The 24,802-nt window shown below is 34.4% G+C and overlaps 2 protein-coding genes across 2 annotated transcripts in view; one reads left to right on the top strand and one right to left on the bottom strand.

Annotated features, from left to right (window-relative positions):
- LOC128240694 (ankyrin repeat and IBR domain-containing protein 1-like) overlaps nt 1-9,201 on the top strand; it is a 29,773-nt gene extending 20,572 nt beyond the window's left edge. The window contains exons 17-21 of the mRNA XM_052957428.1: nt 330-495; nt 804-959; nt 2,670-2,775; nt 3,169-3,290; nt 3,537-9,201. Coding sequence (XP_052813388.1) covers nt 330-495; nt 804-959; nt 2,670-2,775; nt 3,169-3,290; nt 3,537-4,888 — 1,902 coding nt within the window. The 3' untranslated portion in view covers nt 4,889-9,201. The remainder of the gene's footprint in view (nt 1-329; nt 496-803; nt 960-2,669; nt 2,776-3,168; nt 3,291-3,536) is intronic.
- An 804-nt stretch (nt 9,202-10,005) lies between these two features.
- Nucleotides 10,006-18,376, bottom strand: LOC128241564 (uncharacterized). Its single transcript, XM_052958569.1, has 2 exons — nt 18,261-18,376; nt 10,006-12,618 (listed from the first exon to the last, which is right to left on the bottom strand). The coding sequence occupies exon 2, from the start codon at nt 12,571-12,573 to the stop codon at nt 11,518-11,520; it is 1,056 nt and encodes a 351-aa protein (XP_052814529.1). The 5' UTR covers nt 12,574-12,618; nt 18,261-18,376; the 3' UTR covers nt 10,006-11,517.
- Nucleotides 18,377-24,802: the final 6,426 nt, after the last annotated feature.

The following is a 24,802-nucleotide window of genomic DNA, read 5'->3' as shown; positions in this document are numbered from 1 at the left end:
AGAAAAAAAGAAAAGACATATAAAAAAAGGTTATCAGCTGGTCTATTTTTCAAAGAAAAAAGTATTGCCAGCATCGTTGGCATCATTGTCGACATCACTGGCCTGCACAAACTTAAACCCTTTGCCATTTCTCAAAAATATTTGAGATATTCAATTGAAAGTTGGTGTACATATTGCCAAAGACAATATGCACATATACAATAAGGCCCCTAACTCTAGATTCTTAACTGTTGAGTGATGCCCTTTTTTCCAACTGAAAAAACAACACGACGGCCACTTGTTTTAACTGGTTTTATGAATGGCAATAAAAAAATATTTTTCATCCTCAGGAGGACCTCAGAAAGGCTATCTTGGCATCCATTGAGGACTTTGACCCAGAAAATCCATGGATCGTGGATGCATCGGGTCGCCATACAAATATAGCAGCAATCTTGGACTGGCCCAGTGACGACTCTGACGAGGATGATGATGGAACTCCTTCAAAACCCAGCAAAGGTCAAATACTGAATTATTTAATTGGCTTGCATTTAAAGAGTACATATACCCATTTTAAAAAATAAGAAAAATATGCCAGTATGGTTTCTACTTTTTGAGAGAATTTTATAGTGGCCTGTCTGTTTTAACTTAGTATAAAATCATTTGAAATTAAAAAAAAATGGTTAAGTGAAGACCATGCCAGAAAAAAGCAAAGCTGTTAGTCACATTCAACTCAACAAAGTTCTTTTTCTGCTGGGGTAATCTAATCAACCCATATAAGAAATAAGTTTTGCAATTATTCCAGCAATATTTGATGAATTTTTCAGCCCTCGCAATAAGTGATCCTATGCCTGAGATGTGTGTACGAGAATGTTGCTCCCGTCCTCAAGCGAAGAATCCTCGAACAGGAGATTACCATAAGTTCTGTAGCCTGCGTTGTTCCCGCATCCATAAACAGAGGAAAGACGAGGAGGCTGTACCAAGTAATTATATTGATTTAATTTTGATGTAAGATCAAAATTATCAAAAAAGATCATTATTTCACAGAGTGACTACTGAGAGCAATATTTTTAGCTCTACTGGCCAAAGGCCAGAAGAGCTTATGCGATGGTAATGTGTACGTAGTATGTGCATCCATGCGTCCGTGCGTTCGTGCGTCTGTAAACAATTGCTTGTGAACACCATACAGTCTTCAGTTTTGATTGTATCTCGATGAAACTTGTACAGTATCTAGATATCCATTAGAGCTCGGTTCCTTTCGAAAACCAGCAAGATCCGCCTATGAATGCCTAGATTATGGGCCATGAAAGTTTTAAAGAAATGCTTTCTATTTTTAGCCAGGTCTGCATGAGCAAATTCTATTTTTAGCCAAGTTTACATGTACATGTAAATTCAAGTCTAGAGTTAAGGGAGACAATTTGCAAGTCTAGGATTTTGAGAGACAATTTGATTTTTGCTTCTGCAGTTGATTTTGTGAATTACTCTGCCTTGTTGTTGTTAAAAGCCCAAAAGCATTTTTTAGCTTTAAGTTCTGTAGTTTGCGTATTCATATTAACAAAATTGGTTGTGAATGTTTAAGTTATGCACCTGGTGTCATTACTGGCCTCACCCAGGGTTCACAGGTTTGGTAAACATAAATCTGGAAAGGTTTGAAAATCTTTTTGTGTGTTCGTGCATCTCAGCACAATTGATTGTGAATGTTTGTTCAAATTGATCAATGTTGTCCTAGGATGCCCTTGACTTTGACCTTTTGACCAACTTTTTTTAACTTTTAAAACTACAGAAATTTTTACTATGAGTACAGTTTTGGGAGCATTTTTTTTTTGTCGGATGACTTTTACTTTGCACATGTATTAAAATAGTTCATGCAACTAATCTGCTTACAATACTTTCTGGGCTCAGATGTTGAATGTGCTACGTTTTCAGGTAACCCAAACACAAAACATAAACAATATGTCTGTTGCCTTTTACCCATACATACATGCTCTGGATTGATATGACCACAAAAGCCATGCCAGTAGAGCATAGGCCCTTTTGGGCCTCTTGTTTTTGAAAGCAAGTGGCTCATTTAAACATAAGGAGAACTATTATAAAGAATACTGCTCCAGGTTGCTATAATTGATGTCTAATAGATCTTTACAAAACACTGTGATATTACTGAATTACCCATCCAACCCTGTGTGACTACATCCATGTCAGAAGTAGTGTTGAGAATCGGTTCAAGTTTGACTATTGATAATCGGTTTCACTCAAGTAACAGATTATCAATTGTACAATCGGTTTATGACAAAACCTTAATTGTTGTTTTATTCTTGTACAATAACTGGTAGTCCTTTACAAAGCTTGTGTTATATGTATGTTAAAAGTTATTTAGTGTTGTTGTTGCTTCCAGCCATATTGTTAACAATAACAACTGGACATCTCCAAACTCACAAGTTATATCAATAATTGATCATGGCCAAATACAATCAATTGTCGATTTCAGGCCCAACTGATCAATTTTCAATTATAGTCAATCTTGGAACATAACTTGTCAGAAGTTTATCTGGATGATCATATGGACATCCTACGTGCTATAGTAAACATCTGGTTATAGTAACGGAAGGACTGGAGCTTTATGATAAATGTATCGTGTATCTTATTGGGTATTAAACTGTACTATTTCTAAGTCTTACCCCCCTGTTATAATGCAGATATGTCGGAAGTTCACTTGGATGAGCGTATGGACATTCTACGAGCGCTCGAGATGTCCCGTTTACAGTATATGAGGGAACAGGGTGTCCTCTCTGATGAAAAAGGGTATTTATTTGATAAGAAAGCAGGTTTAACCTTTGTTAAAGCTTTTATAGCAAATGAAGAAGCAACAGGTATAGTAATAATTGTCCCTATATTACGTTTACTTCAAAATTCATACGTTTGCGTAAAAATCCGTGCGTAAAAATCCATACGTTAGCGTAAAAATCCGTATATTTGTGGCTGTCAATACAGCATGAATATCTGTATCTATGCAGCTAATGATAGTAGTGTAAAATTGGATATTGGATCAATGCTTTTGTAGTTGATGAAGCAGCTTTGCTTTAAACTCTAATTTGCTTTCACATGCAACTTTGGAATGAGATGATTCTGCTCTTCAATGTTTCTGTAGATTAAGATGTTCCCGTCAAGTTGCACTATGAAGTTTGTGATTTATAGACAAGAAGATAACCAGTCCACTGAGATGGGAGCAGTTGGAAGGCAAGAACCAGTCTATACACCAGCCGAGACCCTGGATATGGAAATAAGACGTCTTCTGGAACTCTCTTCATTACTGCCTGGTATATAATTATGTCAACTGGTATAGTTTTTATTTTAAAGTTATTGTTTTACTAAAAAAAACATAGCTTACCCTTCAAGTTAAATTTTGCACCCTCAAAGCAGATTTATAATTGCAAGATCAAATCTGTTGTACTCATTTTATGAAATGTTTTTGAAATGTAAAAGAAATTCAAATTAGATACACTTATTAAGCAGTTATTTTTTAAAAATAAACAATTAACAGCAGTTTTGTTTTACTAATTTAGAACCTGAAGAGAAGTCGGTAGATACTGATGACCAGTCTAACCTGACAGATGACGACAAACCAGTCCAGGTGAGCAGATTTGGTGAGAACCAGTCTACTGTCGTTAGCCGGGTACCAAATAAAAGCGTTGAGGATCTGTACCATGCAGACTGTTCCAGTTGCCAGGTCAATGCTCAGGGCAATGCTGGATTGTCACCCTTAGCAACCACCAGGCAGCCTCATTCTGATGACTCAACTGGTCATGTGACAGATTCGACCAATGAGACTGATGTTTTGACCATTGATGATGATGACCTTGAAGCATTAGGTGCTTGTGGAGGAATTGAGGAGACTCTTGCTAAAGTACCTTTTGAAGATGAAAATCAGTTCATGGATGACTTCAGAGTTGAAGGTCGAATACTTCAGAAGATGCTGAATATGGACAAGATTGAGAAATCTAACATTGATGTTCCGCAATCAGGCGGTAGCTTTGGAGCTATTAAAGATCTGTCCGTTTCGAACATCCATGTAGATGATGGTGACAAAATGAAACATTTTTCGGAGAAAGATTTTAGTAATCTGTCCAAACAGAGTAAGCCAAAAGTTGTTGAGCGAGGAAATGGACGTCTTTTTTCCGCAAACACACCCGGTGATGATGAGAAAGTGTTTACCCTTTTGAGTCCAGAGTCAGACTTCTCAGAGTCCAGTTCCAGCGAGGTATGGGGGTACAGACCACAGCTCGTCCATGACCCGACACAAACGCGAACACCAGAGACTGACTCCAGCATTGACGGTTGCTCATACGCTGACTTACCAAATCAAAACTACTACTACAAACATGAGGACACTCTAAGTGAAGCTAGCCCTGTGATTGTTGAAGAAACCAAACTTATTAATTTGACTAGTGACTCTGGCCAAGCCTCAGCCAATCAAATGCTTCTGAGTGAAATGACGGAGAATTTGCTAAAAATGACTATGGATATGCAGAAGGAAATTGACACAAATGTAACTATTGAGACCTCTGCTCAAATGTCAGAACCTGCTGACAGTGCTGTTGATGCTGATGATGTCATATCTACAAATAGATCTGAGGTTGTGGTGCCACCTAGTGGCTCCAACGAGACTATAAGAGAGACAACAGAAAATTTTATTGAATTGGCAGAGTTACCTCCCATATCAGGAAATAATACATCAGACTGTGACATTATTGACATAGAATCCAGTGATGCCTTTGCTGAAGAAAACGGCAACCAGTCTGCAACCATGACAACCATTGCATCAGAGATTTCTGGCAACATTTCAGGGGAGGTTACTCATACCGAAGCTAGGAGCACTGAAAAAAGTCCCACAGAATCAAGGTCAACATTCGTCTGAAAACCATTTAAGTGGTGACATCACAAGCTTTAAATGAATACAGATCCACTATCAGCATAAGGAATCATGAGGCTGTGTACTTTTACTATTGAAATCGAATTAATGTAACTTGCATGTAATGCCAAAAGTATTTTGTTTTATAAAAATACAAAAGTTTAAGAAATGACCTTCATGTGTGTCATTAGTAAATGTTTTGACATTGTATATTGTTCAGTGCAATTATTGATTAAACTTATTGTTTATATTATGTACACATTTTTTCTCTCTCCGTATATTCTATTTATTTCTGTTGTAAACATTGTGTGCAGTTGGTCTTGTGATATTATTGTTACATCATTGAGTTTGTTAAAGTTTGGTTGGGCATTAGGTGTATGTTAACTTAAGCAGGCCTTCAGGCAACATAGTTATTGGCTTTTTCATTTCAGATTGCACACCTTTTTAATGATAAGAAGGATTGAGTCTTAGATGTTACCATTATCAGGCTGTAACGGCCATTATTTTATGAATACTTGGGATTCGAGTTGGTGATATGTTGGAGGTATAAACTGAAAATTAAGAATTGCTTGGTACTCAGGATTCCGGGAGAAAGGAGTATTCTGCCTTCTGCCCTCATGTGGACCAGCATGGGCACCCTTCTGCCCCCATGGAGACCAGCATGGGCACCCTTCTGCCCTCATGGAGACCATCATGGGCACCCTTCTGCACTCATGAAGACCAGCATGGGCACCCTTCTGCTTTCATAGAGACCAGCATGGGCACCCCTCTGCCTTCTGCCATTATGGAGACCAGCTTGGGCATCCTTTTGCTTTCTGCCCTCATGGAGACCAGCATAGGCACCCTTCTCCCTTCTGCCCTCATGGAGACCAGCATGTGCACCCTTCTGCCCTCATGGAGACCAGCATGGGCACCCTTCTGCCTTCATGGAGACCAGCATGGGAACCCTTCTGCCATAATGGAGACCAGCATGGGAACCCTTCTGCCAAAATGGAGACCAGCATGAAACCCCTTCTGCCTCCATGAAGACCAGCCATGTGCATCCTTCTGCCAATGTGGAGACCAGCATGGGAACCCTTCTGCCATAATGGAGACCAGCTTGTGAACCCTGCTGCCTTCATGGAGACCAGTATGGGCACCCTTCTGTCCTCATGGACACCAGCATGGACACCCTTCTGCCCTAATGGAGACTAGCATGGGCACCCATGGAGACCAGCATGGGCGCTCCTGTCCCGTCATGGAGACCAGCGTGGGCACACTTCTGCCTTCATGGAGACCAGCATGGGCACCCTTTTTCCTTCATGGGGATCAGCACGTGCATCCTAATGCCTTCATGGAGACCAGCATGGGCACCCTAATAGCATCATAGAAACCAGCATGGAGACCAGTATGGGCACCCTTTGGCCTTTATGGAGACAAGCATGTGCACACTTCTGCCTTCATAGAGACCAGCATGGGCACCCCTCCTGTCTTCATGGAGACCAGCATGAGCACCCTTCTGGCTTCATGGAGACCAGCACAGGCATCCTTCTGCGTTCATGGTGACCAGAATGGGCACCCTTATGCATTCATGGAGACCAGCATGTGCTTTCATATAATTAATAAGGAGCTTCTTGCCTTCTATCTTCACGGAGATCAGCATAGGTACCCTTGTATTTTTATGAAGATCAGCATGGGCACCCTTCTTCCTTCATGGAGACCAGCATGGGCACCCATCTGCCATTCATGAAGACCAACATGGGCACCATTCTGCCTTCATGGAGACCAGCATGGGCACCCTTCTGCCTTCATGGAGACCAGCATGGGCACCCATCTGCCTTCATGGAGACCAACATGGGCACCATTCTGCCTTCATGGAGACCAGCATGTGCACCCTTCTGCCTTCATGGAGACCAGCATGGGCACCCTTCTGCCTTCATGGAGACCAGCATGGGCACCATTCTGCCTTCATGGAGACCAGCATGGGCACCCATCTGCCTTCATGGAGACCAGCATGGGCACCATTCTGCCTTCGTGGAGACCAGCATGGGCACCATTCTGCCTTCATTCATAGAGAGATGCGTACCGCTCTGCCTCAGAAAAATCTGGAAACTAAATCCCTTACGTCCAATATACTCCACACAAAATGTACAAATTGCAAATGGCCAAAGGTACCAGGACATGGTGAGCTATACCTGGTTATCGGCTGATATTACAGTATGAAATGTAGCTATCATTTATTGACATCTTAACATTGTTTATACCAAAGCATTTTCAGATCATGATGTGAAATAAGTATGAAATGTGTTATGAGCTGTATCAGCTGTATACATGATTCACAAATCAATTATATCATGTAAATGAATTGGTTTTGTGAGAGAAATGTGATGTCCCAAATTATGTGCTTTGAATTAAAAAAAAATGTTAAAAGATGTGATGTCACAATGTTGAATTATGCCCTGTTATTTGAATGACTTTGCAAATGAAATTTGATGTCTCAAATCAGTAATGTTCTGTGAATGCATTGGTAATCACAAATCAAATATATTATGGGAGTGAATTTGTTTTGTAAAGTAATGTGATGCCATTAACCCATAATGTGCTGTGAATGAGCTGGTTTTGTAAAATAAATGTTTCCAACGGTAATTCAAACTGGCTAAACTTTTTAAACGGTGATAGTCCTGTCATTTTTTTTTTATCTTGGAAACCTTAAGTTGTTTTGGCGCTGACAATTATGTACTATGTACTCATTAATTTCAAACTTTAATAATGCTTGCTTTACTAACAGTCCTGCTTATTTAGAGAACTTAAGTTAATACTAGTAATTATTAAAGAACATTTTGAGTATCAGAGGGCTGTCGCAAAGATAATGGATAGTTTGTGTCTGTGAGGCAAATGGTAGTGTTTTTTTTATATTTCAGGTATTTTGACATTAAGTTTTTAGTTGTGTTTTTGTTATTTAAAGACTTTTTCTTGTGTAATTTTTGAAGTATAAACATATATCTTAAAACCAAAGTTAAGAAATACTGCTATAAGAATGTATTTGTTTCAACCAAGTTATTTTGATATAATTACACTAGTGTATAGAATACACAAGTAGATCATTAGTACAACTTGTTTCTTGGACTTAAAAATACAGATAAATCTGTCTTGCAAACAGTATGATAGATCTATTAATTTTTAGACGCCCCTCAAATATAGTTTAGATGATAACCTGGAGACAGTGAATATTTAGATGTCATTTTTAACACTCACAAACTGTTTATTTCTGTAACATCCCTGAACATTGTTTAGAGATTATTTCTGTAACATCCCTGAACATTATTTAGAGATTATTTCTGTAACATCCCTAAACATTGTTTAGAGATTTCTGTAACATCCATAAACATTGTTAAGAAAAGCTCTATATTTAACACACCTGAATTTCTGGTTTTGAGACAGCCCTCTTTCATAGTGAATGATTTTTATTGTACACATTATGTTAAATATCATGAGATACAACGTGCAGTCGTTTTGACATTTGTAAAATTTTATTCAATCAATTTTGTTAGATATTTGTAACTTTGTTTATTGTTGTTTTGTATTTGTTTGAATATATATTTATTTCATTATTTTTAAAAACGAAGATGTATATGTCTTTCTTATTTAAATTTAAGTCTTCTTGCAGTTAACAAAAATATCCAGATATATCTAATGCAGTTAAACGTCATTCTGAAAGTATTAACTAAAAAGTTGTGAGTTGTTGCTCGTAAGTTTAAAAGATGTAAAATGGAAAGATCAGTGAAGCAGTTTAAAGCACTTTTTAGTCTTTGAATTTAAACGTTATATTCATACACGGAATCTACTAACAACTTTATATCTGTTAAACTTAGTTTTCCTGTGCAGAATGTATAAGTGTGGATTTCCAGTACTTTTTGAAGGAGCATTCAAATATTTCAAAAATGAGTTCCTTAGAATTTTAAACAATTCTTTTTGTAAAAAGCACAATTATAGTGTTGTCACTTGAACAGTGAGGATGAACTATTTTAAAATTAATACATTGTACTGAAATGAGTTTTATGAAAAATATTTCTTCTATAAGATGAATTGTATAAAATTAATGTCATTTAATTAACGAAGCCCCCATCGTCATGAACCATGTCCCAATGCTATGCCAATTGCTGATTCAAACACATGAAACGGTATTGAAGGTTGTGATTTTCTGAATGCTCCTTTAAACATAAAGACATCCCAGCGATTTTTACCCCGGCTTGCATTATGAACTATCGTACATTATATTGAAGTTTTCAGTGCAGCGTCACCCGGCTTACAAAGCATTAACAAGAGAATAAATATATCATGCCAAACTCTTTGTACTCTTCGCTTTGTCCAATTCCCTAGTTGTTTAAAAGGGCTAGACAAGAGAATGTCCCAAAATCGACAAATATATTGTTTCCCCAGAACAAGACTTGCCTATACGAGCTAGTTAGAGGCCGAAAATATATCATTTGACATGATTTAAATCATATTTTGCCTCTGTCTCATCTGAGTTCAACCGTTTATAAATAGCTCGCAATGGTTTCCCAGTTTATAGTATATTTAGCATGTGAAAGACACGTGATTAGTACAAATACATGTACCGTCGCTATTTTTAACCGGGATTGAAGTAGTAGACAACCCTAGTAAATTTCTATTTGAAAAAAAATCGCAAAAACTGCGAAAGTTGCATTTGCATAAGCGATGTGGTACAACAGGAAGTAAGATTTAATGCATTGTTCACAACGATATCGGTTTTATGTGAGTTTTTTTACTTTTTCTTGCTTTTACATCATCTGGTGTTTAGTCTTTTTAAAGGATAAGTTGTTAAAAGGAATGTATAGAACATGAAGTAGATTTTCCAAGATATTTATTTTACACACAGTATGATTGTAAAAAAATCAGTAAAAAAATAGACACATATCTGGAAAAAATAAGTCTGTTTTTACATCTCATTTATCGAACAAGATAACAGAAAATCACAAAATACACCAAAATAATGAAAATCATAGATTTTTTTTTTGATTTTTTTTATCATACAATAATACATTCAGAAAAATAATGATTTTCATGCATACAGAAAATAATGATTATCATAGTTTCATTAAAAGAATAATTATTATAAATACAGAAAACAGATGATACCGTACACACAGAGAATGAATGATTATCTTACAATATTGATCATGCATTCATAAAATGAATGATTATTATAAGCACAGGAAAGAACGATTATCACACAAACTGAAAAATAATAATTATCTTACATTCAGAAAATAATTATACAATCAGGCATCGTGACCTACCTGGTGCTATCGTCGTTATGTCAACATTTAAACATTGGCTTTTAACACATTTATGATAATTATCGACTGAAAACACACAGACAAGCGTTGGTGTTCGCTCCGCTGTGTTCGTGAGAGGCTTTTTTTATATAATTATGTTACAGACCACCACCATTTGTCTTTAATGATATGTCAAAGCAGCTAGTATTTTGACAACAATAAACACTACGGAACAATGACTGGTGGTCATTTTTAATAAATACACAAAGAAATGAAATATAGTATAATGGGTAATACTTGAAGACTAAACATATAATGAAAGATGGTTTGTCCTGTCAGCTCAACGAAAATAGCAAAGATAGAAAATAGTATTTTAAATTGGTAGAAATTAAGTTCAATGCAATCTACATCATTTTGACACGAGTGAAGTACACATATATGTGTTGTCATGGATACCAAAATTCTAGATGTAGGGTTTGATGAAATACGTCATTTATCTCCCACCAATGTAATTTGCATTGATTTTTACAAACATTTTCAACACTAGTTGTTCATTATATGCAAATATGAAAATGGGAATTTGTCATCCTTTTTTTTTTATCTTTATTTAAATATCAGAATAACCGCGAACCCCGCGAACAACCCTCGTGTATTATCAAGAAAATAACCAATGAAACCATGTTTCTGTTTATTAACATACATGCAGTGGTTTGAATGTCTTTTAGTTCATTTTACAAAATTCATTTATCTAAAACAACTCATTAAAGTCTCTAGAAAAGTGCGTTTTTATGCTTTCTTAAGTGTTTTATCATTATGTCTAGTTTGTTCCAAAGCCTAGGGGTAACTGTACTTCTGTCATTAAAGGGTTTTCTTTTGTTTAAAGGTATCTCGGAGGCCTTAAAATACTTTTGATACGGGTCACCCGACCCTACTTACGAGATGGGCGTCGCCCCTACCGTATTCATAGTCAGTTTAGTAAAACAAACTGTGTGCTTAAACATGCAGCTTAAAACTTTTAAAGTTTTAATACATAATAGAACTTTAAAACCATTCTTCAATGATGCCAATAACGTTCTTAAAGCCTAATAAAAAATAAAGGGCCTACGTACCCTATATGTTTTTGAAATGGATGTAACCCTAACCAAACCATTTTTAGCCTAACTGCAACTCTGTCTTAAGCTTGTATCCTTTTGGGTGTGAGTACCTACAATCAGGTACCAAACGGTCTTACATTGACTGTCATTGCAATAAAAGAACATTACTAGAACGAGGGCTTCTACTTTCTGTTGAATATTAAAAAATATGTTCACCATCATTTTAGTTGGTGCTTTTATTCGTTCTACACAATCACAGCAACTACCACCAACACCAACGGCCCAAAAGTCGACCTACCACATTACCAATACATTTGCCAACACTTGTACTGGCAAAAGATCCGACAAATACTCCAACTACTGACCCGGCAACAGCCCCAACTGCAGTTCCTACGGGACCCGCTAACGATCCAATTTTTGCTCCCAGTAACGCACCATGTTTAAGAGCTAGTGCGCCTCCATAATGGGATGCTATGCCACCAATGATGCCTTCACTTACCCGCTCTGTTAGTAACTGATTAGCGTGACTCCCAGAAATGAACCCCTTATCCCTTTGCTGAGCGTACTTGTAGATATCATTACCAGCACACCAAACTTCGTAGCATATCCGAAGGCCAGTTCCAAATTTGTCCACAATTTTTGAAAGTCTGCTGCTTTTACTAGCGATTTTGCCAGCACCTCTAGAGACTGATGTGTTTCTAGCTAGGGTTTGTCCAACCTGCGGTGCTGCTTTAGTTGGGACTGATTTAGATGCCGCAAATACGGTTCTCGCCCTTATCCCATGTTCAGCTACAGCCTTAACACCTTCGCACGTAGCTGAGATCATAGATACACATGCAACTTCGACAGCCTTTTTCTTAGCCCATTTGACCTGATATGAAGTGCGTTTCCCTGTCTTGCAATACGTTGCAAGGTGCTCGCAGTTGTTGCTGAAGAGGTTGTAACGTTCGTGTTGTTTAATCATTTGGTTTGCTCTATCCAGAACGACATCTGGCGGATTTCCATCGATGACAGGCTTTGGATAGTTAATTCGAAACAAGCGGTCATTTTCACTTGCTATGTTTGTGATGCATTTATGATGTACTTTAAAAACTCCATCTTCTTCACTGAACTCTATAACCTTTAAGTCTTTATAACAACTTTCGACTATAGCGTGATGCCATATTATATACGATCTTTCCCAAGCAATGTGGTCTCCGGGCTTTAGCTGTTCAATGTTTGTTCCAATATGGTCAGCGTTCAGCACTGTTTGATCATGGATGATTTCTTCGTCTACTTCCTCGCAGAACGATCGATTATTCTCAACCTGGCGCTGCATGTTTATAGCACTTTAAAATGGTTTTATGGCACGTGGTGGCACGAGCTAAAACACATAATGATTAAGAAGTTAAATAAAATCAACGATACGCATTGAAAACAATCTAATTAAAATAAGATCCCCAGTACTTGCCTCACGGCATTATGCTAAGGTCATCTTAGGACATCGTGTAACGGGTCACGTCAGATTTATTTTTGCATTAGTCAATAAACTTTGAAGACAGGAAACGCTAAAATTTCGGAATGGCCAAAGTAAGCTGAAGTGAACGTCATTGTATGATTTTAAAGAATTGAAAAGCATTGAAAGTTGTAACATATTTATAACCTTTCATTGTTGGCTTTTTTCTTCAAAAAATGCAATAACATCAACAACAACAATAACAACACCAAAAACCAACAATTTCGGTAGGAATGTAGATTCTGTCTATGACTCTTTGGTGTAGTAGGTAGGTTGTGCAAAAAGAAAGATTTTGTTCCTAAAAATCTTTAGTAGTAGTAGTAATAGTAGTAGAAGGAGTAGTAGTAGTTGTCGTCGTCGTCGTCGTCGTCGTAGCAGCAGCAGCAGCAGCAGCAGCAGCAGTAGCAGTAGCAGTAGTAGTAGTAGTAGTAGTAGTAGTAGTAGTAGTTAAAAATACAAAAGTTTGCATAGACATACTATGAGAATACTAAGATATATTGTAAATGAATGTCTTAGACATCTGAAAGTAAATCACGTTAAGTTTGTCGGACCTAGAAAAATATCAAATGGCAATGTATATTACATTATGCCCTTATAACATTTTGAAATTTAATCTTAAACCATATTATTAAAGTGTATTTTGCTCATTGAATTTAAGTTACCATTTAAATACTGCATGGCAAATATCGAAATATTCATCATAATAACGTCCATGCAATTGTATTCTTGATATCATAGTGTACATCTTTTTGTTGAGCTATGACCCATCAATCAGTCTTAAATTGGTTCAAGGGATTGTGTTCAAAACCCAATAAAACATTTTGACAAAAGAAATGTAAATAGATACGAAGTAACTAAGGAAAATAATGAATGCCGTTTGCGACGTAAAATATTTGTATTCAAAGTATTTTTGCTTTAAGATCAACTTAAATTATATACATGAGCCACATATGTGCGATTTTGGGGCTTTGGACTTAACTATTTCAAATGAAATAATCATAATAATTATATAAAATGCCAAAACCAATGAATTCTTCAATGTGTTTTAACTTCTTTATTCTTCTTTAATTTCTTCAATACTTCTGTCATTAAAAGGATTTTCACTTATGCATAAAACTGTGTCTTAGTTTCCCGTTTTAAAAAGATGATGCGATAACATAGTCAGGGAAAACACTTGCAGTGATTAAAGGAACAAAGAGCAAGGATCAAAGCCCGTGTGAGATTCAGTCACAAGATGTTCTCATTTATTCAAACCATAAATATACAATAAAATACTCTTTTACATTTAGAGTTATTTACGGAAACTTTATGACGTTTTTTTCTAAAATCATTTGACATATACACTCATAACAAGAAGGCTGTGTGGCTCCCTTGTGCAACATTGTTCTTTTTAGTGTGATCCCAAGGTTGTTCTCAATTTGGACCCATTGTACAGTACCAAAGAGCAATATGAAATTTCGGTAGCTTCAAAATAAGAAGATAGGTCAAATATATGTCAGATAAGATCTTTGTGATACATCAACGAAGGAAAAGCACTTGGACAACCTAACACATCGTCCAATTTGGCAACACACGACTCTATATTGAACAATTCAGCATACTAGACTTAATGAAACCTAGTTGTATTAAATTTGATATATCTTAAAATGTCAAGAAGTTGCAATGATGCAGTATACGTCTATCCTGAACCTGCCGAAATTGCTCGAATATTAGCTCGATAACATCCTTCTTGGTTCTAAAAAGATATAGCCGAGCGCTGTTCGACCTCAAAATCTCAACATTGAGTCTATGCTTGCTATTCCGCAAAATGGTATACGAGACAATAACCAAGGTTTTAAAACATGGCCTTGTTATAATGAAATTTGGCATAAACAGAGTCACGGTCAACAGTCTACTGTCTTACGAAAACTTATTCCGCGCAACATTTAAATCGGTTTGACTAATGACCATGAAACTTCAGTCACTGTGCTAAATTTCCATTGACCTACATTTTAACCCTATCGATTTTGGTGATTGAGAAGATTCAAAATTCAAGGTCAGTCAAATGAAAAAAGTTTCATCTGGACATGAAAAAGGGTGAAAATATCAAAACAATGAAAACGATATTTTTACTGTTTGAAATAAGGAAATATCTTTATTTTCTCTGAAAAATCCTATTAACCACCCAGATAAATCCCTGTTAACCGCCCAGATAAATCCCTATTAACGACACATATAAAACCATATTAACCAACCAGATAAATACCTATTAACCACACATATAAATCCCTATTAACCACACATATAAATCCATATTAACCACCCAGATAAATCCCTATTAACCACCCAGATGAATCCCTATTGACCACCCAGATGAATCCCTACTAACCACCAAGATAAATCCCTATTAACCACCCAGATAAATCCCTATTAATCACCCAGATAAATCCCTATTAACCACCCAGATGAATCCATATTAACCACCCATATAAATCCCTGTTAACCACCCAGATAAATCCCTATTAACCACCCAGATGAATCCCTACTAACCACCAAGATAAATCCATATTAACCACCCAGATAAATCCATATTAACCACCCATATAATACATATTAACCACCCAGATAAATCTTGTTAACCAATCAGATAAATCCATATTAACCACCCAGATAAATCTCTATTAACCACCCATATAAATCTCTATTAACCACTTATATAAATCCATATTAACCACCCAGATAAATCCATATTAACCACCCATATAAATCCTTATTAACCACACATATAAATCCATATCAACCACCCAGATAAATCCATATTGACCACTCAGAAAAATTCCTATTAACCATCCAGATATATCCATATTAACCACCCAGATAAATCCCAATAAAACACCCAGATAAATTCCTATTAACCAATCAGATAAATCCATATTAACCACCCAGATAAATCTCTATTAACCACCCATATAAATCTCTATTAACCACACATATAAATCCATATTAACCACCCAGATAAATCCATATTAACCACCCATATAAATCCTTATTAACCACACATATAAATCCATATTAACCACCCAGATAAATCCATATTGACCACTCAGAAAAATTCCTATTAACCATCCAGATATATCCATATTAACCACCCAGATAAATCCCAATAAAACACCCAGATAAATTACTATTAACCAGCCAGATAAATCCTTATTAACCACCCAGATAAATCCCTCTTAACCACTCAGATAAATCCCTGTTTACCACCCAGATAAATCCATATTTACCACCCAGATAAATCCCTGTTAACCACTCAGATAAATCCCTATTAACCACCCAGATAAATCCCTCTTAACCACGCAGATAAATTTCTATTAGCCATCCAGATAAATCCCTGTTAACCACTCAGATAAATCCCTATTAACCACCTAAATAAATCCCTGTTAACCACTCAGATGAATCCTTGTTAACAACCAAGATAAATCCCTGTTAACCATCCAGAAGAAACTGGACGTTATGTTGGTGAACAACTTGATGAGAGATATATGCAGATTATGCGAATCTAAAGGCAACAAACCCACCCACCCAAAACCCACCCACACACCCACCCACCAACCAACCCACTCAGCTCCACCCCAAACCCAATCACTCAATCATCCAGCAACCCACCAACACAAAACCCACCCACCCAAACACCTACGTACCCACCCATCCACCTACCCACCTACCTACCTACCTACCTACCTACCTACCTACCTACCTACCTATCTCTACCTACCTACCTACCTACCTACCTACCTACCTGTTGATATAAAATAAAATATCTGCGATGAAATATTCTGCTACAAGCGTCATTTTAATTTGGAGCTGAATATTTTAATTACAAATCCAAAAGTTGGCATAGATATAACAGTTACGACGAGAATAGCAAGAGCAAATGTAAACAAAGGTTTTATAAAGCCTCAATGCAAATCATAATTACTTTAACGGCCGTAGAAAAACATCCTGCGAGATAAAAAAAAATCTCCAATACATTGTGGCTTTTGAAATGTCAATCTTAAGAATAGGTAATTCTATTGTTATTTGTTCACTAAATTTAAGTACGCAATTAAATACTGGAGTGCAAATATAGAAATATGTATTATACCAAGTATGCATGCTATTGTTTTCTTGATATCTCATCGAATACCTTTATGTTTAGCTGTTCATCCTAATCAAAACCAAATACAATATTTGACAAAGAAATTGTAAACATATTCCTTTAAACAAAGCAGTACGTTGAAGATAAATTATTTTTGTGATTTTATTAAATTATTTATACCTAAAGATCAGTTTGAAACAACCAAAGACCCATCACCCATACAACTTTGTTATGTATATGACATGGTATGATTTTAGGCCTTCGGACGTATATATTACAAATGAAGTAATCAATGATATTATTTACCAAAAATAATGATTTTTCAATGTCCCATCATTATCTTGATAATTGATAAACATTTATTTGATTTCCCATCTTAATTATACGATTATATCATCAGCAAAATTCCTTGCAGAGTTTAAAGCCGATATGATAAAATCTCTTGAGGCATTCAGCCGCAAGACGTTTTCATTCATGCATACTATGGTAAAATTAGCATACTAAGGAACTTGTTTATCTTGGGATTCTACATAGCTCACACGAGGAATAATGTGTTTCCGAATTTGATCCCTAGGCGTGGCCAAACTGTAGTAGAAAGAAATATAAGCATATATCTGAAAAATCATATTAGGTTAGTATTCGTCCCATGTGTGAACTTCATCAAATGAAGGCAGACACGAGTCTGTCAAATCCAAAACTATCTTCCCACATTAAAAACTCAGTCGATATTTGAGAAGCCTAATAAATGATTCAGAGGTAAGGATGGCAATTAAGCAGGTTTAAATCAAGAAGTAGTAAAGTACAGGTTTCGAGAAAAACACGTTTTAAAAAAAATCCGTTTTGACCATTTATTTTAACAGCAAACCGATAATGTGAAAACTCACCTTTCAAGCATGATTTAGGATGTCATATAATTATGTAAAAGTAATACTTCAGGTTGTCCGTTAAGCAAGGTGGTAAGCGAACTCGCATCTCACTTAGGCGACTCTGGTTAGATTCCCTGCCTGGACGTATAGAAATTTGGTTGGAGTTGGAACTCCAGTTTCTCCACAACACAATGCCACAATCTCGCCAACCGAACGAGAGTGATTAATATAATTTTGCTGCTACCACAATCGTTGTAAATAAATAAATTAAACTTAAGTGTATTTTTTCCCATGTCATATATTCTAGAAGTAAAGAGATATTTCATCTCTTCCTCAGCAACATCTATAAGGAGCATATATAGCTTAATTCTACCATGACAACCATTTTAGCAAACGAATACCAATACATTGATCAGTATTCAACTAAACACACATTGCTTTTATATTTTAATAAAAGAAACTATTTAAAAGTTCAATTAGTAGGTTTTAGTACCTTATTTAATGCCTTTAAACCTTATTTCACTTACCTTTTACAAAAAGAACCTCAAAGATTTTCCGACCACTTGCCTCTTGCCAGCTGAAGAATTATGACATTATCTCTCTCTGAACGTGTATGTGAATGTTATTTATAATTTGAATTAAGGTCATGGCTGTGTAGCGTTCTGCTTAAGTTTGGAATTCCATTGTCATTAATCATACCTAAACAGGACACTCCAATTATTTTGAATATAATATGCACATGATGTACAACTCAACACTGGCGAGATCCATTGTGGGCGCGGGCCGTAACATGATTTTAAAAACTGATATTTTACAAAAAGTCCAATATGCATTTTTAACTGAACGAGAGTGGGGGTTTAAATTCTTCATTAAAGATTATAAGCCGAAGGACTCCACGCATACTTTGACCAGCCCTATTGCGTTCATATTCCCGATAATGACATCAAACCCTCAAATTATTACTAATATTAACACCAAATAGTTCATTATTTCATTCAAGAATTGTAAATACAATACTTCATTTCATTTTAGAAACCTTTCAGTAATCCTTTCTTACACATTCTGTAAATGGAACGACCCGACTGTTACCGAAAACATTTTATGAAATGACGTCACAATAACGCGGGAAAAGATCAACCACTGGAAATCAATTTTAAACGTAAAATTGAAACTCTTATGACAACAATACATTTAACATAATTTAACTTTAGAAGTATATTATATAATTTTTACACCTCAACTTCCATTCCTTAAATGAACTGCCTTTGGGCACTTGCGGTTATTATCCGATGAACGGAACATCTTCGGATATGGTCGTATCGCAATTCATCACATAACAATAAACATGAAAATTGTTCATGTAGTTATTGTTTGTACTGTCTCAGCAAGTCCCGTAAAAGATAAATCAACACAATTCTCTTTTTAATTGCTACCCAAACTTATTCGAAAAACACAAGCAGATCATTAGTACAACTTGTTTCTTGAACTTTAAAATACATACATATCTGTCTTGTAAACAGCTTGATATCTATACATTTTTAGACGCCCCTCAAATATATTTTAGATCATAACTTGGAGACAGTTAATATTTAAATATCATTTTTAACACCCACAAACTGTTTAAATCTGTAACATCCCTAAACATTGTTTAGAGAGGCTTTATATTTGAAACAACTCAATTTCTGGGTTTGAGACAGCCCTCTTTCATAGTGAATGATTTCTATTGTACAAATTATGTTAAATATCATGAGCTACAACGTGCATTCGTTTTGACATTTGTAAAATTTTATTCAATCAATTTTGTTAGATATTTGTTACTTTGTTTATTGTTGTTTTGTATTAGTTTGAATATATATTTATTTCATTTTTTTAAAAAAATAAGATTTTTATGTCTTTCTTATTTAAATTCTTCTTTCAGTTAACAAAAATATCCAGATAGATCTATTGCAATTAAACATCTAAGGAATTCTGAAAGTATCAACCAAAAATGTGAATTGTTGCTCGTAAGTTTATAACTGCACTCTCACAGATATAAATTTTTTTACAACTTTTTTATTTTCTGTTTAGGAAAGAGCAAATTTTTGCCTAAATATCTGCAAACCAATGATATAAGATTGCTGACAAAAAATCACATCGTAGATTTTCATATTTCTGTTCGAAAATTAATGTTTTATGGCTTAGACCGTTACTTACGGTTTAAGAAAAATGCATAAAACATCAATTTTTGAATTTAATATAAAAATCTGCGATCTTATTTGCTGCCAGCAGTCTTATAACTTGTTTCCATGAATTTTTGCAAAATTTGGTTTGTTCCAAGACAAAAAATAAAAAAGTTGTCAAAACGTTCAATGTGTGAGGGTGCAGCTTTAAAACATAAAATGTAAAGATCAGTGAAGCAGTTAAAGCTCATTTTAGACTATGAATACAAACATTATATTCATACACGGAATCTACCAACAACTTTTTATCTGTTAAACTTAGTTTTCCTGTGCAAACTGTATAAGTGTGGAATTCAAGTACTTTTTAAAGGAGCATTTAAATACTTCAAAAATGAATTCCTTAGAATTTTAAACAATCCTGTTTCAAAAGCATAATTATAGTGTTGTCACTTGAACAGTGAGGATGAACTATTTTAAAATTAATTCATTGTACTGAATTCAGTATTTTAAAAAAATATTTCTTTTACAAGATATAAGATGAATTGTATAAATGTCATTTTATTAATGAAGCCCCCTTCACTAAGTATTTTTTAATTGTTGAACTTTCATCCATATTAATATCAAAATCATATAAGGGAGAAGGCAACTTAAAGCCGTCATGAACCATGTCCCAATGCTATGTCAATTGCTGATTTAACACATGAAACGTGTTAAAGGTTGTGATTTTCTGAATGCTCCTTTAAACATAAAGTCATCCCAGCGATTTTTACCCCGGCTTCCATTATGAACTATCATTATGAACTTGCATTATTGAAGTTATCAGTGCAGCGTCACCCGGCTTTCAAAGCATTAACAAGAGAATAAATATATCATGCAATACTGTTTGTACGTTTCGCTTTGTCCAATTCCCTAGCTGTTGATAAGATAAGTTGTTGAAATGAAAAACAACAATATTTTTAAAGATTGTTTATTTGATAGAGTATGATTGTGAAGAAAAAATATTTTTAATTTTAATACACACAAATGTATAAATAATTCTTTTTTTTTACTTCACATATATTTAGCAAGATAACCCATAATCACATACATACAGAAAAGCAATGATTAGCATACATACAGAAAAATAATTATCATACAATAATATACATATATTCAGAAAAAATGGTTATCATAAATACAGAAAAACAATGATAATCACAGTTACAGAAAAATAACGATTATTAAAGATAAAGAAAAACAATGATTATCATAGATACAAGAACAGTAGTTATCATGGATACAGAAAAATAAAGATTATCATAGATAAAAAACAGTTGTTATCATAGATTCAGAAAATAATGATTATTATAGATTCAGAAAATAATAATTATCATAGATACAGAAAAATAATGATTATCATAGATACAGAAACAGATTTAGCATACAATAATTATAATACATACGGAAAAACAATGTTATCATAGATACAGGAAAAACAATGATTATCATAGTTACAGAAAAATAACGATTATCATAGTTACAGAAAAATAAAGATTAGCATATATACAGAAAGCCAATGATTATATTAGATACAGAAATACAATGATTATCATGGAAACAGAAAACCAATGATTATCATGGATACAGAAAAACAATGATTATTATAATTACAGATAAATAACGAGTAACATAGTTACAGAAAAATAACGATTATTATAGATACAGAAAAATAATGATTATCATAGGTACAGAAAAACAATGAGTATAACAGATACAGAAAATAATGATTATCATAGATACAGATTATAATGATTATCATAGATACAGAAATAATGAGTATCATTGATACATAAAAATAACGATTATTATAGATACAGAAAATAATGATTATCATAGATACAGAAAATAATGAGTACAATAGAAACAGAAAAATAACGATTATTATAGATAAAGAAAAATAATGATTATCATAGACACAGAAAAACAATGAGCATCATAGATACAGAAACTGACGATTATCATAGATACAGAAATATAATGATTATCATAGATGCAGAAAAATAATGAGTATCATAGATACAGAAAAATAATGATTATCATAGATACAGAAAAACAATGAGTATCATAGATACAGAAAATAACGATTATCGTAGATACAGAAATATAATGATTATCATAGATACAGAAAAATAATGAGTATCATAGATACAGAAAAACAATGAGTATCATAGATACAGAAAAACAATGAGTATCATAGTTACAGAAAAATAACGATTAGCATATATACAGAAAAACAATGCTTATATTAGATACAGAAAAACAATGATTATCATGGAAACAGAAAACCAATGATTATTATGGATACAAAAAAAAACAATGATTGTTATAGATACAGATAAATAACGAGTATCATAGTTACAGAAAAATAACGATTATCATATATACAGAAAAATAATGATTATTATAGATACAGAAAATAATGAGTATCATAGATACAGAAAATAATGATTATCATAGATACAAAAAATAATAATTATCATAGATACAGAAAAAGAATGATTATCATAGATACAGAAAAGTAATTACCATACAATAATTATTATACATTAAGAACAATAATTTTCTGACGAATGACATTCTGGATTCATTTAAAAAATCAATTTTTGTAACTATTAAAATATGGGTCATGAACATCTTGGGGCGCCCGCAAGACTTGTTGAGCCATCTTTATATTCAGATACTTTCAACACTCTTGCAGTCACCCAGAGTTCTTCAAATGAGTACAAATACATATCGATGGCTCGGAATAAAAGACCAATAAACGCCAAAAATGATACTTTCCAAGAGAGACAAAAATACTAAAATGTGAAAATTCAAAACATTCATTTTTTGGCACAGAGTTGAGGGTTAGTGCAAAACGGATGTAGCTCAATCATTCAAACTGTTCATCACATGGGGATTTTTTCTGATAGACTATCGGAATGGATGTTTTCTTAAAAAAAGTTTAAATTAGTTTTTGAGCCAAAAAACATATACATGCATGTACTGGTTATTTATACGGTTCCATCATCAAATCATCAACCGAATTCCATTTTCTTTCTTGTTTTATCTCAAATAGATACACTCATTTGGTTCAAGTTAAACAAGAAATCTGACACTTAAGATAATAACACAAGAGCATGATAGTTTTATTAAACCAATTCAATTACCTATACACACATCAGCGTCACCTCACATGCCTATGTACAATTACACATTTACACATTTAGTGCATAAACTGTCTTACACAGCAGAACATATTGTATATGACTGTGGGAACTAGGTGTAAAATACTTGAATACTATCAACGCACACATAGGCAACGCAAAGCATGAAGACATTACTTGATTTATAAATACTGAGTGGATGTGAGGATGAAACAAAGTCAAATGTTTACTTTTTTTTAGCTCGCCTTTTTTTCGAAAAAGAAAATATCGAGACACTGTGACAGCCTTGTTCTGTCGTCGATGTGCAAACACTTTTATTCTTTATTGTCCAATTTCGACTGAAAACGAACAGGCGGGCGTTTGCATTCGCTTCGTGACGCTCTTGTTGGATCTTTTAAAAGCATGATTATGTTACAGACCAGCGGAATATGTCTGAAATGATACGTTAAAGATTGGGAGTCAAATAGTGACTAAAACGACATCAAAACAACTACCATTCCTGAAAGAACTGGTGGACAAAAATAATATATAACTATTATTATTTACCACGAGTTTTATTTCAGAATTAGTTGCTTTACATAATCAAATGAAATATAATACAATATAATTATATCGGAGTGAAGAATCACGTGACTTCAACTGGGCTTTCACATTTCACCACGGTTCAAAACCGATGTAAACACACAAGTTAGTGACGTATATTTCTAATTAAACTTTTTTGATAGAGAAGATATGAAACTATTTCTAAGCCAATAAAAGCCTATGCTATTTTCTGCTTCTACGCGTGTGAACTATTTTAGATTTTCTTTTTAATTATCCGTTATATTTCCGCTAACTTCCCGAACAACCCTCGTATGTCTGGAAAATAAACCAATGAAGCCACGCTTTTGTTATGTATAATTACGGGTCAGTAGTTTATTAAAGTCTCATAAATACAACAATTGATACATTTCATGATAACATATCAATAAACAGTATTTCCACTCACAGTAAGAGTTATAAGAGACTAAAGTTAGAACACAATAATATTACAGCAAACGAATGATGTATCTATATTGTGCTAATAAAATATATATTTACACAACAAGAGACTAGAAAAGAATGCTAATATTGGTATACAATTATATTAAAGAGAGAAATAAGAATAATGAAAATTAACGCGCACTATCTTACATAATTAAGAAAAGCAGGTGAAACACCTATTATCACCGCGATAAGATCGGAGATGAACTGATTATCATTCATTTGTAGAATAACATAAAATAGTATTAAACTAAAAGCTAAAATGCATTACTTACATAAATGAAACATCCTTTTATTAAGGAAAGTGTTACAGGTTTGGGCACAAATTCTTAACAATATATTAAGTGACATTATGAAAGAAAACTCAGTGTTTCACCTTCAGTTGATCACTGTCTTTGAACAATTTCAATCAAACTTTCATACTTTGGTGTAGTGTTGCAGGTCAAATGGCTTTTTTTGAACTATTTCAATCAAACTTTCACACTTTGTTTTAGTGTTGTAAGTCAATACGCTGTCATTGAACCATTTCAATCAAACTTTCATACTTTGTTGTCGTGTTGCAAGTCAACTGGCTGTCTTTGAACAATTTCAATCAAACTTTGTTTTAGTGTTGTAAGTCAATACGCTGTCTTTGAACCATTTCAATCAAACTTTCAAAATTTGTTTTAGTGTTGTAAGTCAAAACGCTGTCTTTGAACTATT

This window comes from Mya arenaria, chromosome 7 (assembly GCF_026914265.1).
Source record: "Mya arenaria isolate MELC-2E11 chromosome 7, ASM2691426v1".
Lineage (NCBI taxonomy): Eukaryota > Metazoa > Mollusca > Bivalvia > Myida > Myidae > Mya > Mya arenaria.
The sequence above is the reverse complement of the archived record's forward strand: the minus strand, read 5'-3'. Positions and strand labels throughout refer to the sequence as shown.